The sequence below is a fragment of the Biomphalaria glabrata genome, chromosome 9, assembly GCF_947242115.1.
Source record: "Biomphalaria glabrata chromosome 9, xgBioGlab47.1, whole genome shotgun sequence".
NCBI classification, from domain to species: Eukaryota; Metazoa; Mollusca; class Gastropoda; family Planorbidae; genus Biomphalaria; species Biomphalaria glabrata.
Genome location: NC_074719.1, coordinates 30581909 through 30601090, shown reverse-complemented (window position 1 = coordinate 30601090; position 19182 = coordinate 30581909). Strand labels below are relative to the sequence as shown.

At 34.4% G+C, this 19182-nt stretch overlaps 1 protein-coding gene across 1 annotated transcript in view; it reads right to left on the bottom strand.

The window, feature by feature from the left end:
* Nucleotides 1-19182, bottom strand: part of LOC106078483 (laminin subunit alpha-3-like) — a 100010-nt gene that overhangs the window by 37017 nt on the left and 43811 nt on the right. Inside the window, exon 4 of the mRNA XM_056041038.1 lies at nucleotides 2657-2806. Coding sequence (XP_055897013.1) covers nucleotides 2657-2806 — 150 coding nt within the window. The remainder of the gene's footprint in view (nucleotides 1-2656; nucleotides 2807-19182) is intronic.

Below are 19182 nucleotides of genomic sequence, written 5' to 3'. Positions count from 1 at the left end.
AAATGATTTAATCAATGAAAGTTTCATTCATTTGCGTTAGATGCACACCTTGTCAAACAATTTTTAGCCAGTCATCGCCAACGTTGAATCTTACTGTTTCTCAAATATTTTTTTTCAAAATTGTATATAAGAGCTTAAAGAAATGAGCAATAACAAACACCTTTCGAAATGCAACAAACCTCAGTTAACATGTTACTTATCATTTGTTTCACAAAACTGTTGAAAGATGCGATTTGTATTGGCATGGGTTTGTATTTTATTCACAATTTTTATAAAAAGATTCAATTAGAAATGAAATTGTAGGCTAAACGTTTCTTAAGATGTTGCCTGTCTATCATAACTCATAATGTGAATAGTGGATAGATCTGTTCTTTATTCTATATTACTTATGAGGCATTGTAGCGTTCAACCACTGATGGTTCCCAATATGTAGTCATAAGCTAAATAACTAGACAATTTTGAAATAATATTTCTCACTTACAAAAAAAAAGTATTTTTGTGTAACATGTTTAAAAAAATAATAATTTGAGTTTTATACAATTTTCAAACAATATCATAAGACTTAAAAAAAAACTATGTATTTTTCTAAGCGATCACTAAAACATATTCTGCTTTGCCGTTTTTTTGTTTTTTAATATTGTTTGAATTGTAGATTTTCATAATTGTTTATGAATATTCTTAAATTATTTTTGGATATTGCTATTTGTTCGTGAAGCTGACTTGTTTTATAACCTCATCTGAAAATGCCGTCATTCAAAGTAGAGCTTTGGAATACATTGTATCTACAGGCAATTTACTAAAAAAAAATTGAGATACTCATTCACATACAAGCGAGTTTTCATAACAACACTTTGTAAATGTTTTTCGTTTAAAAAAAGTTAAATTAGTCTGTTTGAATGTTAACTTCAACTTTTTTTTTTTAAATTAACATTTACACATCAATAAATTAACATATGTAGATGTGAGCTGGCGCTCATAGATCTATTTTTATCATCTATTTTTATCTAATTTTGTCTGTTTTTTTTTAATTTCTGTAATCTATATAGGCTAGTGCCAGGATGTATGTAATTTAGTGTCTTTTCAGTTTGTATAGGTCAGGGCTGAGTACATTGTAATTTCCGCTATTTATAACCTTCTGCTATTTATAGTTTTTTCTGTTATTTTGTGTTTTACCCGATTGAGCAAAATTGTTAACTAGTGTTAGAGTTGTAGACACATTTTCCTATTTTTTGTCCCTGATTAGTTTTACTTATTTTCGTCTTTAGCGCATATGTTGGATTGGTAGTTATTTTTTAATTTCAGTTTAAGTGTAGGTCTATAACTTTGTATATTTTGTTTATCGAAGTTTAAATCGAAATAACTTTTACCTTCCTTTTTGTATTTTGGCAAAATTTAATTTTTAAGATTCTCTTTTTTTCTGCAGTTTACTTTGATGTATAATGTTGTACAGTCCATTTGGTCAATAAGTTGCTAGATTTTATTGTTGTGTACGGCTAGGTACAAATTTGGAATATTGGTAGTCCAGTTTAGTTTTAGAAAATTAGCGTGACGTCATGCTCTCCGATTGTTTGCGCTTACCAGTTATAGCTAGGTCCGGAACCATGTCGAGCTCTTTTTTTTGTCTGTGACCAGTGTATTTACCTCATGCATATAGGTATGTGTATGCGCTAGACGAGGTCTAGTTTTTTTTATTTTTCTTATGTCTTATATTTGTTTATTTTTGTAATTGCAGGCTATAATTCCTGCCAAACTGTCTGCTTAAACAACTGTGTAGCAAGTCGCCTGCACTGCTCTTAAACTTGCTAGAGTGCTTTGATATAGTAGGGACGGGTTGTTGTTTAGTTTGTTTTAGTTCATTTAGTTGTTTTAGTTTAGTTGCTTGGTCTATTTCTGGGTGCATATATGTTTATGACTCATTTATTTCTTGTGTAAATAAGGTATCATTTTTGGTGTAAATAAAGTATCATTTTTGGTGTATATAAGTTTGTTTATAAATTTTGTTTGTCCTTTTAGTTTGGTTTAGTTAGCTAGATTAGTTTAGTTTAATTGTGCTGTCTGGTTGCTTAGGCGACTCAAGCCCCTTGGTCGCAGACCGAGGTGCACAGATTGGGCCCACCCAGTAGAGCTTACCACCTGCCTACTGCTAATAAATTAATGCTGAGCAGAAAAAGGTCTCCAGCGCCTCCTGACCTGCTCACATAGATAAAATAAACTATAATCTAAAAGGCGTATTACCTAGTTTGTTTATCAAATCATAAACGTTTATGCGCGCAAGATCTAAGGACAATAGATACACTTCGATTACAGCAACATAGTAATAATTTAAAAATAGAAAATGGGATTCCCAAACTCAATTTCTAAAGATATTTCTGTTCTTAAATTAGAAGCAAGCTAAATATAATTTGTCTATACTTAGCTTGCCAGCTTTAGTTTTAAAGAATTTTTTTGTTTTTTTTCTGTGCACCTTTAGTTTCTTCTTTTACCCTTAATGCCCAGCGCTCCCATACCCCTCCCCCCAATTGTGTCCAGCGCCCCCGACCACCCCTTTGGCTCCCAGCGCCCTCCAATTTCACGAAAACGCCCCCCAGGGGGCGATAGCGACACCGTTGAATATCACTGCTCTACACAATGAGGGGAAAAAATAATGTAAACTTACCAAAAGAAGTTGTTGAAGTTAAAATAGGATCAGATTTAAGCTCCATATTATTAACAAAGACCGATGAAACTGTGATTGTGTAATTAGTTCTTGCTTTTAAACCACTTATATTGGTGTCAGTTTCAGTAGCTGGTACTTCTAACTGCTGAACTGAAAGGGAAAAAAACAACTAAAAGTCATACAATTTTATCTCAATCAAGGCTCAAACTCACGGACAAGTAATCTTTCATAACTTATTTATCCTTTGATTTCTCTAACTTTTTTTTCCAAATCGATATTGTTTTTATTTCTTTTTTTTTTGTTCCATGTTATATAATATGATAATGATAATAAAAGGACCCAAGAGGATCACATGGACGAGAGAAATAAATATTAACATATTCATATTGTTCTTCCGTATATATAAATGTGATGATAAAAACCCCTCAGAGGTCATAAGTAAAACTTCTTACAGAAATTTTGCAAAAATCTATTCTAATTAAAAGCTAACAAAGCAGAATGTAACAACTTTTAAAAGTGATCTAACAACTAAAGAAATTGAAGTGATGAATAGAAGTAGGACAAGTGCTTCAGTTCAAGAGCTCATCCCATCATGTGTCGAGATCTACACATTTGGAAATCATAATCTACACTTTAAGTCTAGATTTATGTGAGCAGGTCAGGCAGGCGCGAGTGGAGAGACCTAATAGAATATATGAATTTATGCGTATGTATTGCAGGCTATTGTTACTGCTGCTTTTAACTGCTGAATATAGCTGCTGGAATACATGCTGCTATAACTCTGCTGTGCTATTATAACTGATATTAGGCCTACTCTGTTGTAGATCTAGATTAGTGTTATTTTGTTTCTGTAGTGTAGTGCTGCCTTAGTTATAGTCTGTTTCTGTTATTAGTGAATACTAATAGTAAGGTACCAAGGCTAAGGTGTTCTTGTTTTAGTGTTATGGTTGGTTATAGTAGTAGAATATTGTAGAGATCTAGACTAGTTTATTGTAGTGTGTTTGTGTAGATCTAGGTCTAGTGTAGTAGTTGTAGTGATTTAGTTAGATTGAAGTTAGATAGTTGGTTTGGTTAGTTTGTTAGTGTTTGTAGTGGTGGTGTAGATTTAGAGGGTTTTAGTTAGTTGCTGGGTTCAGTAGTAGTGGTTAGTCAAGTTAGATAGAGTTACGCGCTCTTGGCAAGATGGCTGCTCCCTGTTTACTGTTATAAGAGATGAGTTAAATTTTTCGTTTTGTTGTATTAAATCAAACCAAATTCATTAAAAAAGCTATTTAACTAATAAACTAATATCTTTAAATTATATATTTAACTTAATTCAGCATTTTTTTCCACTAATTAATTCAAATTAACAACTCTTAGCTTAGCCCTTAGGACTAGATTCTAGATCTAGAGTCTGGACCTATATCTAGATCTAGTCAAGTCAGTCTAGTCTAGTTTTAGTGTTAGACTTAGACTTTAATTAAGGCTTTAGATCTACTAATCATCTACTAATACTACTAATAATAACTAATAGTAATATTCTATATAGTTAATTATACACATAAATATATTGATCTAGAATTAGATCTAGTCTAGGTCCATATTTTGAATTTAATAAACCATTTCATTTGATTTGTCATTGTAAATTAGCTTTCAATTTAGATTTAGACATAAATTAGGCATTGTAAACCTTAAACTAGATTTAGACTAGACCCCTTTAAAAACTAAAATCAACAACAGTCATCATGAAATTGCTCTGGCTATTTATCCTAATAATTACTAAATACATACTAGCTGAACACAGAACCAGATCTACCTTAGTCAACACTAAACTTAAAAAAGAAACAACAGTCATAATCAATCATCACACTTTAGATCAAAGCAACTTAAAAAATAACCTAACATACACATCCATAACACTAAAGAAGATTACCCATCACAAATGGAAGTTCTCAATCAGACACAGCAGAAATAAATACCTATCACTGTTAATATTAATAGCAGGAGATGTAGAGTCAAATCCAGGGCCTAGATCTAAAGATAGATGCAACATCTGCAAAAAAGTATGCACCATGAAACAGAAAGCCATTCAATGTGACACCTGCGATGAATGGTACCATGCATCATGTCTCCATATGAATACACCTGTGTATTATGCCTTAGGCAACAAAGATGCATCATGGCACTGTGTACCGTGTGGGTTACCTCAGTTTACATCAGGACTGTTTGATTCCTTTGATGCAGACACTTCTAACCCATACAACATCCTAAACACCATCCCAAACCAAACTCACCAACCACTAGCCAGATCCACTCCTGTTAAACCTAAATCTACTAAAATTAATACAACAGCCTCACTAAACAAACCTACTAAAGAAGTAACACCAAAATACCTTAAAACCTTAATAATAAATTTTCAAAGCATTAGGAACAAAACAGCAGATTTAGAAATTTTATTAGAATGTGAGAAACCAGACATAATTGCAGGCACAGAAACATGGCTACATCCTGAAATTTATAATGCCGAAATTTTCAATAGTAATTATGAAATTTTTAGAAAAGATAGGGCTGATAATCATGGAGGAGTTCTTTTAGCAATAAAAAACACTCTTATAGCAGAAGAAATTACCTTACCTAACTCAAAAAATATAGAATCAACATTTTGTAAAATTAATACCACCTCAACATCCCTAATAATAGGCAGCATTTACAGACCACCAAATTCTAGTTTAGAATACATGCAGGAACTATGTAATCAGATTACGACACTTAAAGAAACAAATAAAAATGCAGTTTTTTGGATTATGGGTGATTTCAACCTACCTGATATAAATTGGAAAACACTAACCATAGATAAACACCAAAACCTTAAGGACATAAATGAGCTTTTCATAGAAACTTTACACAACCTAAGTTTAGATCAAATCATTAAAAAGCCAACTAGATTAAACAACACATTAGATCTCTTCTTAACCAACAGACCTGGATTAGTAGTTGATTATGATATTATCCCTGGTCTATCAGACCATGAGATAATAAAAATACACAGTCAGATAAAAGCAGTAGCCAATATAAAACCCAAAAGAAAAATCTTACTCTGGAATAAATGTAACCTAACACAACTACACCAAGCTGCATTAAACTTTCAACAAACATTCTTATTAGAAAAAGACATTAACCAACCAGTCGATGACCTCTGGAATTTCATTAAAAACCATCTTAAAAGCATTATAGAAAATCAAATACCAACTAAATACACATCAAACAAAATAAATAAATGCTGGTTTAATAATAGACTAAAGAAGCTTTGTAAACAGAAGGAAAACCTATATAGAAAATTTAAAGAAACTAATGCAGAAAGAGTTTACAAAAAGTATATGAAAATTAAACACTTAACACAAAAAGTAAGCAGACAGCTGCAGAGTGAATACATAAACAATGTAATATCTAAAGACAACAACAAAAACCTATGGTCATACATTAAGTCTAAAAAAATGGAAACAACAGGCATAGCGCCATTAAAAGATGAACATAACATAATACATAATGATAATGAAACTAAAGCAAACATTCTAAACAAATACTTTGCATCAGCATTCTCAGCCCCAGGAGACAAAGACATATTACTGAATTTGAACCAAGTAGACAACATAGAAGATATAGTAGTACAAGAAAATGGAATTCAAAAACTATTAGCCAACACCAAACCAAATAAAGCTTCTGGACCTGATGGTATTCCAGCTAGATTACTCAAAGAACTAAGTAATGAGCTAGCCCCAGTGTTCAAAATACTCTTTCAGGCTTCACTTAACCAGGGCAGAGTACCAAAGGACTGGAAAGAAGCTAATGTCACCCCCCTATTTAAAAAAGGAGAAAAATCTGACCCAGGAAACTACAGACCAGTATCACTTACCAGCATCACATGTAAAATCCTAGAACACATAATATGTAGCAACATCATAAACCACTTAGACAAACATAATGTCCTCACACCATACCAACATGGCTTTAGGAAATATAGATCATGTGAAACACAACTAATAGGACTAATTGATGATTTTTCAAAAGGTTTAGATAATAGTGAACAAATAGATGCTATCTTACTAGATTTTTCTAAGGCTTTTGACAAAGTTCACCACCATAGTTTGCTTAAAAAATTAAAATATTTCGGCATTAATGGTCCACTGCATCAGTGGATTAAAGACTTTCTGATAGGGAGAGAACAAACTGTAATAATAAATGGCTCTAAATCAACACCGATAACAGTAAACTCAGGTGTACCTCAAGGAACAGTCTTGGGTCCACTACTATTTTTAATTTACATAAATGATTTACCAAATTGCATTACTTCAGGAACAAAAGTCAGATTATTTGCAGACGATTGCATAATATATAGAACAATAAAAACAACACAAGACACAGATATTTTACAAAGAGAATTAGATGAATTACAGAAATGGGAATCAAATTGGAGCATGTCTTTCCACCCAGAAAAATGTCAGTTGTTAAGAGTAACAAAAAAACTAAAACAAATTAATTCCACTTATCTTATTCATGGCAAACCAGTAACACAGACTAAAAACGCAAAATACCTAGGTGTTATAATAAATGAAAAACTGTCATGGAATCCACATATTGATGAAACTACAAAAAAATCAAACAAAGCATTAGGATTTATTAAAAGAAATTTCTATAAATCAAATAAGAACATAAAACTAAAATGTTATTTAACCTTGGTTAGGCCAATAATAGAATATGCATCCTCTGTTTGGGACCCCTCAACTCAAGAAAACATTAAGAAACTAGAACAGACACAAAATAGAGCAGTGCGATTCATAACAAACGAATATTCACATTTGACTAGAGCAACACCTTTAGTAAAATCACTAAATTTAGAAAGCCTTCAGGACAGAAGGCTCAAAAGTAAAGTAGCAATAATACATAAAACACTGAACCATAATCTTCAAATACAAAAACAAAATTTAATAAAATACTCTGAAAGACACAAAGATAAAGGCACATTCCTCATCCCATATGCTAGGACAAATTTGTACAAATACTCCTTCTTCCCTAGTGCTATTAGAGCATGGAATGGGTTGCCTGAGCTAGCCAGAAAAACCAGTGACTTGGCAGAATTTAAGTCATTGGTTAATATGCATGACTAAATGCATGACGCGTAGGACGTAATCATCTTCTTTTTTGAAGTAACGTCTGTATTATATAAGATAAGATAAGATAGTGTATATATTATATTTTATCATTGATTTATTTTTATGTAAATAAAGTTTTGTTTTGTTTATTCATCCTAAACTAAAGTTTCGTTCTCTTGTTTTCATTTAGTTTAGGTTAGTATGTCTGGTTACTTAGGCGACTCTAGCCCCTTGGTCGTAGACTGAAGTGTCACAGATTGAGCAAACCCAGTAGTGCTAACATCTGCCTACTGTTATAGAATTTAATGTTGAGCAGTAAGAATAGGTCTTTCTCACTCAGCGCCAGCCTGACCTGCTCACTTTTAGATCTAGTAACTGAAATTATAGGCCTAGATCTTGATCTAGTCTTTATAATTCTAAACTAGACCTACAAATTCTAAATATAGAATATATAATGAATTTATTTTGAAAATAGAAGTAGATCTAGTCTAAAAAATCTAGATTATTCTAGATCTAGTAGGACGGCTGCCTGGTCGTTCAAAACGTGTATAATAAAAATATGACGGGCAGAATGACACACATACTACACAAAACAAATAGCAGTTTTTCCCTTTACTGGGGTTGAAAAAAAAAGTCTTTTTTTTTAAAATAAAAGTCTCTTTTTTTAATAAGAAAAAGTTGAGGGTTCATAGACATTGATACACCGAGTTCTTATAGCATTTCATTTAAATATTGTAATAACTGAAGGGAGGCAAACTCAACGAGACATAGACGTTTATTTACAGTACATCACAAATACATGTAGAACAACATGTCTTGAGCACAGCATCTTACATCAGCTCTCACTTGGGCGGAAATCGTTCTCTCTCTCATGTCAACATCCGACTTAGTCTTGTCACTAATAGTGCAAACCTTCTGCACTATTTTGGATGGCGGCGTGCATGGCAGGGTTATAACATCGCCCCCTTCTTAGCACTTTTCGTCCCGAAAAGAAACAGTGCAGTAGAGGTTTGACAGTTCATTTGGAGGTCGATCGGTGGGAGTCACAGACGTCAGGAAGCGTGTTCCCCACCAAGCCATCAGCACACTTTTCTTCGGCCGCCGCTTTCTCTTTCTCCAGTTGACCAGGTTGTTGTTGAGACGATGACGTGGCCTTTCAACACACAAAGAGATAGTGTCGAGCACTGTTTTCTTCAACACAGCCGTGGCTCGACACTGTGCTTCAGCAGACCCTCTCGACAGACGCCTCTCAAGAAAGTTTCAGGTTCACATGCAGCCAAGTTGCAAACGAAGTTCAATGCGCCGCAGTCACCCGCAGCTAACAGTTTCACGTCCAGCAGATAGGTCTTTTCAAGTTCAAGTTGAAGATGTCTTCCTCTTGCCAGCTCAGATTTAGCCTGGGATGATTGACATTAGTCTATGCCAATGTCGATGATGATGGCAGTACACATACTTTGTTGGTGGTTTTCTTGGCATCTAAATTCTCTGTGTGATGCGCCGCACGTACAGTTCATGCTTAACTTCTGGATGCAATTCTCGAGCTTCGAATTTACCTCGTGAGCACCGGCAGATAGGCAGAGGTCTTTAAAGTCCACAGCAACAGGCTTGGAAGCAGACCCAACGTTGTCTTGATCTGTCCGGCTCATTGAGATACTGGTAACAGGTCCAAAAGGAACAAACGCTTCAGGCACATAACAGACTTCATTTTCTTCATTTGTCTCTTTCCGTTCGATTCGGTACATCTCGTTGAGATCAACACAGCAATCGTTGTCACGTTTCTCGTCTTGAAAGTCACAACCACAAGACTTGCCCACAACACAGACGGCGCTCCAATCCCCAGCGTCTCCGTCACCACTGTTCGTGCAGTCTACTCCTTCTTTCGCTTAAGACACCATTTTATCTACCTTGTTCCCCATACTGTTAATTTGTTCACATATTGCACCAATACCTTCATGTATCTTGCCAATAAGCTCATAAATCTCCGGTTCAATTTCAAATAGGTAGGTCTCCGGATCTTCGTCTTCATCAATTAGGGCTTGCCGGAGACGAGCTGTAAGCACCTCCTTGGTACCACCAAGCTTCAGACGTCTGTAACGAAGTTCCTGCCTAAGCTCTTTAACTAAGAGTTGATCTAGTTGTTTCAAAGATGCCATTGTGATTGAATCCTACCTCTTCTCATTGAGTCGCCTATGATCCCACTTCTGAAACCAATGTAATAACTGAAGGGAGGCAAACTCAACGAGACATAGACGTTTATTTACAGGACATTACAAATACATGTAGAACAACGTCTTGAGCACAGCATCTTTACATCAGCTCTCACTTGGGCGGAAATCGTTCTTTCTCTCATGTCAACATCCGAGTTAGTCTTGTCACTAATAGTGCGAACCTTCTCTAAACGAAATAATAATGTTATAAGTAAAGCGAATGAGGAATGTGTGAATGTAAAAATAGTATGAATGGAGCTATCAAAATAGCTAATCAACCTAAATCCATTTTTTCAAATAAAAACATTTGCTAGTAGGCCTACATATATTTAATTAAAATATGAAATGAATAGACTTTATTTAGATCTAGAGACCAGTGATGCCCAACCTATTTCGACCTGAGGGTCAATTTGATTTCCGACACTCGTGACGCGGGCCACGTGAACGAAAAGGTGCAAAAACCAAATGAAAAGGATCTGAAACTATTTGATTTGAAACCCGTGGATCCAGTATTTCATTAATCAAAAGAATATTTGAAATTTAACTTTTTTTATAATGGGTCAGAAAATGTCTGCTTTTCTCTACTTAAAATATGAGCTACACTGTATGTAGCTTTACAACCGACTCATTTTCTTGCCTCACTTCTCTAGACATAGTTTAAGAATCTTTTATTTGCGGCTCAAACCAAGAATGTCGTCATATTTGTTTTATAATACCGTCTTTATATTTCTTTGTTTTTTTTTAACAGCCACACTTCCTTGATGAAACAAATATGTTGGCAAAAGTAAAGATCCGTTCACTTTTCCTGGTAGATTCTACATTCAGAGTCCCATTTTATAAACGCACAAAAGTTAAAGGCCATGGTACCAATCCATTAGAGAAACATTGAGGGCCCTAACGTAGGTAAAGATATATATTTTTCAACCTTTTTTTTTAAAATTAGATGGGGGGGGGGGGTATTTTTTTTTTGCACTTTGTGCCGACGTTTTGGCGGGCCGTTTAGAACCATGTCGCTGGCCGGATCTGGCCCGCGGGCCGTATTTCGGGCATCACTGATCTAGACTAATCTAGAGTAAATATTGGCTTGGATAGAGTTCGTTCTGCGCGTGCGTGGAGGCTTCGCTCTGCGCATAAGTGACCTTTTTAGTTAAATGTACGCGACTCATGAATGGAACTATTAAAATGTATGACAAAAACACGGCTTCGCAGCTAGAGTCTATAGCGAACGAAAAAACGAATGTATGAAAAATTTGAATGTCAATTTAATTGAAATATGAAATAAATGGACTTTAATTAGTATGTTCATGTGTTAAAGTATAAAACTATCTTTGCGAAGAGAATTTCTATCATCTTAGAGTTGAATTAGAGTTTTAGACCTAGATAATAAAGAAATAGTGAGATAATGAAAGAATGTACGTCAGGAATTCTAAATTCGCTGATATAAGGAACGAATTTATGTAAAAATGCTAGTGAAACACAAATTTGAAGGTTAATTTTATTAAATAATGAAATCAATAGACTATATTTTGTATTTTCATGTATCAAAGTAAAAAACTATCTGTGCAAAGTGTAGTTTTAAAAATTAAATCTAGATCCTATGGACCTATCGATCTTAACATGGTAGACATGGCCTAGATCCATGAAATACTATTACTTTCATAGAATTTGGCAACTTTTTTGTTGAGGGTCTTTAGTTTCTTTTAGGGCTACTATACATTAGTCACGGTCCCAGTTAGTACCAAAGGAACATTTACGCCAAGTTTTATGAAGATTGGTCAAACGGTTTAGATTTTTATCCTGGACATACGCCAATACATAAAGAGTAATAATAAAGAGTAACGCGCTCTTGGCAAGATGGCTGCTCCCTGTTTACTGTTATCAGAGATGAGTTAAATTGTTCGTTTTGTTGTATTAAAATCAAACCAAATTCATTAAAAAAGCTATTAACTAATAAACTTATATCTTTAAAGTATATATTTAACTTAATTCAGCATTTTTTCCACTAATTAATTCAAATTAACAACTCTTAGCTTAGGACTATTTTGTCCCACTAAAGTGAAAGTCTAAACTAATCCTTATAATTTAATTTAAAATATTATTTACTTAGATTTAGATCTAGGATCTAGTCTATATTTATTATTATATCCTTAGATTTTAGATCTAGTCAGTCTAGTGTTAGACTTAGACTTTAATTAAGGCTTTAGATAGAATCTACTAATCATCTACTAATACTACTAATAGAAAATAATAACTAAACTAATAGTAATATTCTATATAATTATAATATAATATGTTAGTTATAGTTAAGTTATACACGTAAATATATTGATCTAGAATATTCTAGATCTAGTCTAGGTCCATATTTTGAATTTAATAAACCATTTGATTTGCTTTAATTGTCATTGTAAATTAGCTTTCACTTTAGATTTAGACTTAACTTAGGCATTGTAAACCTTAAACTAGATTTAGACTAGACCCCTTTAAAAACTAAAATCAACAACAGTCATCATGAAATTGCTCTGGCTATTTATCCTAATAATTACTAAATACACACTAGCTGAACATAGAACTAGATCTACCTTAGTCAACACTAAACTTAAAAAGGAAACAACAGTCATAATCAATCATCACACTTTAGATCAATGCAACTTCAAAAATAACCTAACATACACATCCATAACATTAAAGAAGATTAACCATCACAAATGGAAGTTCTCAATCAGACACAGCAGAAATAAATACCTATCACTGTTAATATTAATAGCAGGAGATGTAGAGTCAAATCCAGGGCCTAGATCTAAAGATAGATGCAACATCTGCAAAAAAGTATGCACCATGAAACAGAAAGCCATTCAATGTGACACCTGCGATGAATGGTACCATGCATCATGTCTCCATATGAATACACCTGTGTATTATGCCTTAGGCAACAAAGACGCATCATGGTACACAGGCACTGTGTACCGTGTGGGTTACCTCAGTTTACATCAGGACTGTTTGATTCCTTTGATGCAGACACTTCTAACCCATACAACATCCTAAACACCAAACCAAACTCACCAACCACTAGCCAGATCCACTCCTGTTAAACCTAAATCTACTAAAATTAATACAACAGCCTCACTAAACAAACCTACTAAAGAAGTAATACCAAAATACCTTAAAACCTTAGTAATAAATTTTCAAAGCATTAGGAACAAAACAGCAGACTTAGAAATTTTATTAGAATGTGAGAAACCAGACATAATTGCAGGAACAGAAACTTGGCTACATCCTGAAATTTATAATGCGGAAATTTTCAATAGTAATTATGAAATTATTAGAAAAGATAGGGCTGATAATCATGGAGGAGTTCTGGAATTTCATTAAAAACCATCTTAAAAGCATTATAGAAAATCATATACAACTAAATACACATAAAAAAAAAAATAAATGCTGGTTTAATAATAGACTAAAGAAGCTTTGTAAACAGAAGGAAAACCTATATAGAAAATTTAAAGAAACTAATGCAGAAAGAGTTTCCAAAAAGTATATAAAAATTAAACACAGCAGACAGCTGCAGAGTGAATACATAAACAATGTAATATCTAAAGATAACAACAAAAACCTATGGTCATACATTAAGTCTAAGAAAATGGAAACAACAGGCATAGCGCCATTAAAAGATGAACATAATATAATACATAATGATAATGACTAGAGTAACACCTTAGTAAAATCACTAAATTTAGAAAGCCTTCAGGACAGAAGGCTCAAAAGTAAAGTAGCAATCATACATAAAACACTGAACCATTATCTTCAAATACAAAAACAAAATTTAATAAAATACTCTGAAAGACACAAAGATAAAGGCAAATTCCTCGTCCCATATGCTAGGACAAATTTGTAAAAATTTCTTCCTAGTGCTATTAGAGCATGGAATGGGTTGCCTGAGCTAGCCAGGAAAACCAGTGACTTGGCAGAATTTAAGTCATTGGTTAATATGCATGACTAAATGCATGACGCGTAGGACGTAATCATCTTCTTTTTTGAAGTAAGGCTGTATTATATAAGATAAGATACATATGCCTTACTTTCTGTTTTATAGTATGTGTGTATATATATATAGTTGTAACTCTGCTCCCGCGCCACACTGATGGTGCGCACAAGTAGTAGAAGACATGTTTAGACAGGTAGAAGGACTGTTGTGGATCCGGTTAGGGGGGATTCCCCCCCCCCCCCCCGCGCGAAAAAAATGTGTATGTATGTATGTGTGTGTATACATAATCTTTATAACATTCTGACCCTTCTTCTTTCGGAACACGTTTATTGTGCCCTAGAATAGGTTCTCTATGTAGTTAGTGGGAAAATTGTTAACTCCCCACCATTGCCAGCAAGGGGGTCTGGGGGAGCGCTAGGAGCTCCCTCAGCGCGGGACAGAGCCCCCGCCGACAAGCACTATTTCTGGTATTGAATGCCAACAAAATGCATATTCTGAGGTATCTACAGTGCATTTTCCTGCTATTAAAAAGTCTTATTTCAAAAACCTAATGTGCTATTCTTAATGACTTAGACCCTCCCGCGCCATTCGGCGCATTTGCCGTCAAGCTGTTTCCACAAAAACTCTGTCACTGGTTATGTCTGAAGCCTCTACCCACCTGCTCCAAGAATTCATGAATGTGTGGCGCCAAGTTGTACTAGGATGTCATCGCAACTCTTATAATGCGTAATTCATTTTGTCGGAGAACATGTCCCACGAACCTCATGCGACGCTCTGTCACAATCTTACTAAGGGGTCGACTCCCAGTTCGGTATGGGATTTCCTGATTTAGACCTGATCTCTATAACTGACTCCTAAAATCTGTCTTAGCCATCTTTGTTGAGCCACATTTAGTGTTTTTCAATTTCGGCAGATGACTATTCACTGCACTTTATTAATGAAGCCCCCCCCCCCCCCCCCCCAACCGGTATACGCTCTTGGAATTAGGTGCCTGTAGTTTGCTTTAGATTTTATATCGAAAAGGGAAGTTTTATCATCAAAATCATCTGTTAGGGGTTTTAAACTTAAAAATCTCAAGACTTTTTTGTTTTTTAATTCAAAACTCCATTTAGGTATGATCATAGAATTTGGTAACTGTAGTTTGCTTTAGAATAATATTGAAGATAGAGGTTTTCCCACCTCAAAACGCTCTGTACGGGGATTTTAAACTCAAAACCATCTGGAGTAGAGGATTTTTTTAAACTCAAAACCCCCAAGGTGACTGTAGTTTGCTTTAGATTTTATATCGAAAAGGGAAGTTTTATCATCAAAATCATCTGTTAGGGGTTTTAAACTTAAAAATCTCAAGACTTTTTTGTTTTTTAATTCAAAACTCCATTTAGGTACGATCATAGAATTTGGTAACTGTAGTTTGCTTTAGAATAATATTGAAGATAGAGGTTTTCCCACCTCAAAACGCTCTGTACGGGGATTTTAAACTCAAAACCATCTGGAGTAGAGGATTTTAAACTCAAAACCCACAATTGGCTTGGCTAGTGTGTAATTTGCTTTTTTTATATTAAAGCGGTATTTTTTAGCATCAAACCCTCCTGAAGGGGGATTTAAACTCAAAACCCCTTTTGGCAACACTCATATCATTTTGAGTGCGTAATTTGCTTTTGTCGTGGAACCCTATAAAGAGTTGTATTTTATAAATCTAGGTCACAAAGCCATGTCTACATGATGAGACAAGACGAAGAGATCACGCATGCGCAGAGATAAAAATGTCTATGTCTAAATTAGCTATCATTCAAGAAAACATAATTTTTTACTTTTACACATAAACATACATATTACTGTGTATTCATTGCATTATTTAATGAAAATTAACCCTCAAATTTGAGTTTACAAAACATTTTTTACATTAAATCGTTCGCTCTAAATGTAAATAGCTTTAAACGTCTTGGCATACTTTTCCGTAACTTGCGGCTCCATTACATGAATCGCGTAGTGAAACAAATGAAATGAACGTCAGAGGTCATAATATCGCGCATTATAAAGGCATATTATTAAACTAAAAAACTACTTACATAACATAATTTACTTTCCTATGTGTTTTTTAAAGCATTTAAGCCTACAGCTACCGATTCGGTTTTAATTTTTAAGTCTTTATTTTCAATTTACTTTTTTCTTAAAGATTTACTTATGCGCATTTAGACTTTTACAACATAGCTACGAAATGATGAATGAAACACGGCTAATATATTTAGGTCAACATTCACGTGTTCGATTTGATTATAAAATATATTTTATTGCTTTTTGCAACGTGTATTGAGGTCCTGAACTTTCGGCTCTAAATAAAATTAAAAACAGATGTTGGCTTTTCACTAATAAATTGAATAAACTCTATTTTGCGTTATATTAAGATCATTGAAAGTTTTCTATATTTTCCTCTCTTAAATATACGTTTGACTATTCTTTTAATTAAGAATACACATTTAAAACATAAATCTAAAATCTACTTAAATTTTGTATAAAACGTAAACAAGACAACAAGAAGGGTGTTACCTAATAATAGATCTACAGTCTACACTATTATACAGAAAACATTGTAACTTCTATCGGTGGGTACTATTTGTCCACGTATAGCTTACAAAATGGAAACAAAAACGTATTTATTTTATAAGTAGATCTAGGTCTAGAACACAATTATTCTCCGCTTGAGTAAACTATCTTTCTGTTATCAATGTAGCCTTTAGATCAGGTATGTCAAACACGGCGTTAGGGGGCCGCATTCGGCCCGCGACCACTTTGCATGCGGCCCGCTTGGCCACCAGTGGCGTAACTAAGGGGGGGGGGAGAATTTTAAAATCCCCCCGGGCCCCCACCTAGGGGGGGCCCCCAAATGGATGTCCGAAATTTATTTGTAAATACATAAATTAATATATTTGATTGACAAATAGTGTCAACGGGTGTCTTTTTTTAATCAACATTTATGGATTAAATTTATCACATAGACTAAACCTAGATATTTTAAAAATATTTTTGCCGCAGAGATCGGTTTTTAATTATGACATTTATCTTTCGTTTTATAATTTGTTGCCACGAATAAAACTGCATGATATACAGCGAATTCCAGGTATCTTGTTACCTTTACTAATAATAGATCTAAATGGCGAGTATTATATGGCTACACTAATTAACCTTGTAGCAAAATTTACAGAATCGAGTATAACTAAAAGTTATTCTTAACAATGCTAAAATTGTCCATTTTTCGAGTTTGGCGTCTATAATTTCAGAATTAAACTTCACACTCGAGTTATTACCCCTTTATTCATCTTTCCTCAATCCAATGGAAACTCTCTTTTTATTTACATCTAATGATCTAATCCTTTTGCTTTCGCACAAAACATAAACAAAAAATAACGACGTAATATCATATAATATTAATACATCCTTCCTATTGAAGTTATTATCACACCCTTCCTTTTAAAATTCTTAATAGTTATATCTACTAGCAGGGCCGGCCCTAGCATTTGCGGGGCCCTATGCGAAACGGATCGCGCGGGGCCTAGTCTGGGTAGGGATAAGCATAATGTCAAAATTTTTTTTTAATTAGAAAATAGGCCTACTTTCGTCTTTGCAATAAATTTTTATCAAATGAAAGCTCGCAATGCCACTATTTATTTATAGGCACCCCAAAATGTCAATTTCGTCTATTCTTCAGGAGATTTGAATAAATTCAAAAAAAGTTCAGGACTTTATCGTATATTTTGCCTTTTTATAAGATTTCCTGGAGGCCCTGAAAAATCAGGAGGTCGCGAAAACCCTGTTATTTTATATACGTTATAATTGTTTAATTTAATAATGTACACTTGGAATTAGCGCGGGTCCTATGAAAGCGCGGCGCCCACTGCGACCGGCACTGTCTACTAGGGACTTTAACAATTCGTCCACTTCTGGTTGTCTTGACTGAACAAGTTCTCTAGACGTTGGTCTATAACTGTCTGTTTCGTTTGTTGCAACAGTTTGCAGTTCATTGTCTTCATCGGTATCATAGTACCCAGAGATGTCTTCATCGAAACTCTTATTTAAAAAGCGTTGATTTCTTCTGTATGTTTTTCCATTGTTTGTTTTTATGATGTAAGATCTGGGTGCTGAATTTTTTTTATGACAACTGCTTTCTGCCATGTTTGATCTAGACGAACTCTCCGACAGAATAATCTTTAGGTAGTCTTGCTTTTGCATCGTATTTCACTTAGCTTTTCATCTGTCGTTCGTTGAGTAATGTCTCTGCATTTTCAGCTACCAATGGTTTCCATAGTTTGTGATCAGTTGGAATGATTCCCTGAGTCTTCTTCTCGTCAGCAGTTGTGATGGTGAATACGGCAGTCCACTTATCGGAGTATTTCTATACTCGAGCATAACGAGATATGGATCTTTCCCACTTTTGTATACCCTGAATCCTTTTGCTTTCGCACAAAACATAAACAACCAACAAAAACGTAATGCCATATAATATTAGCACAGAATCTTCTTCATGCAGTGGAAGATTAAGAATTTTTTGCCTATCTGGAATTCTTTTCAAAGCTCCTGTGCCCAATTAATATAGTTCGGAAGAAACTACAAAAGTCTGGACTGCATATACGGGAATCTGCTAAAGAAATTAGTACCCTTTCATGCTTTCTGCAAAATGATGAGAAACTGACAAAAACCCAATCCATCGAAAAAGCAAAAGAAGGTAGTGAATAGCTTCCCTGTAATCAAAACAACCATATGAAAGAAAAGACTTGATGGGAAGTTGAGTTCTAATGTAGGACTGTCAACACAACTGCAATTCAAACGTGTTGTGACAGAAGTGCTGGACAGATTTCATATGGAGATGAAGGGCAGATTCCAAAGGCTGGAAAGAAAATGGATACCTTTGGGTTTCTTCTTGAACCAAGACACCTGTTAGAAGACAAGCTTGTGACAAACTGTGCTACTTTTCCTGTTTGTATGATGAAATAAATGAAAAATAGCTTTTTCAATGATGTCATTGATGCACGAGCACTTTTCATCAACAAACAGTAATACAATCACCAATAGACATATTGAGGAAACAGGCTTCATATGGGAATTACGTGTGCTCAGACTTTGCAACCTCCTCCGAATACCGCTAACTCAGGCCACTTCCATTACGACATTACGTCATGTGAGAGATCATTCTCAAAGCTCAAGCTCATCAAAAAG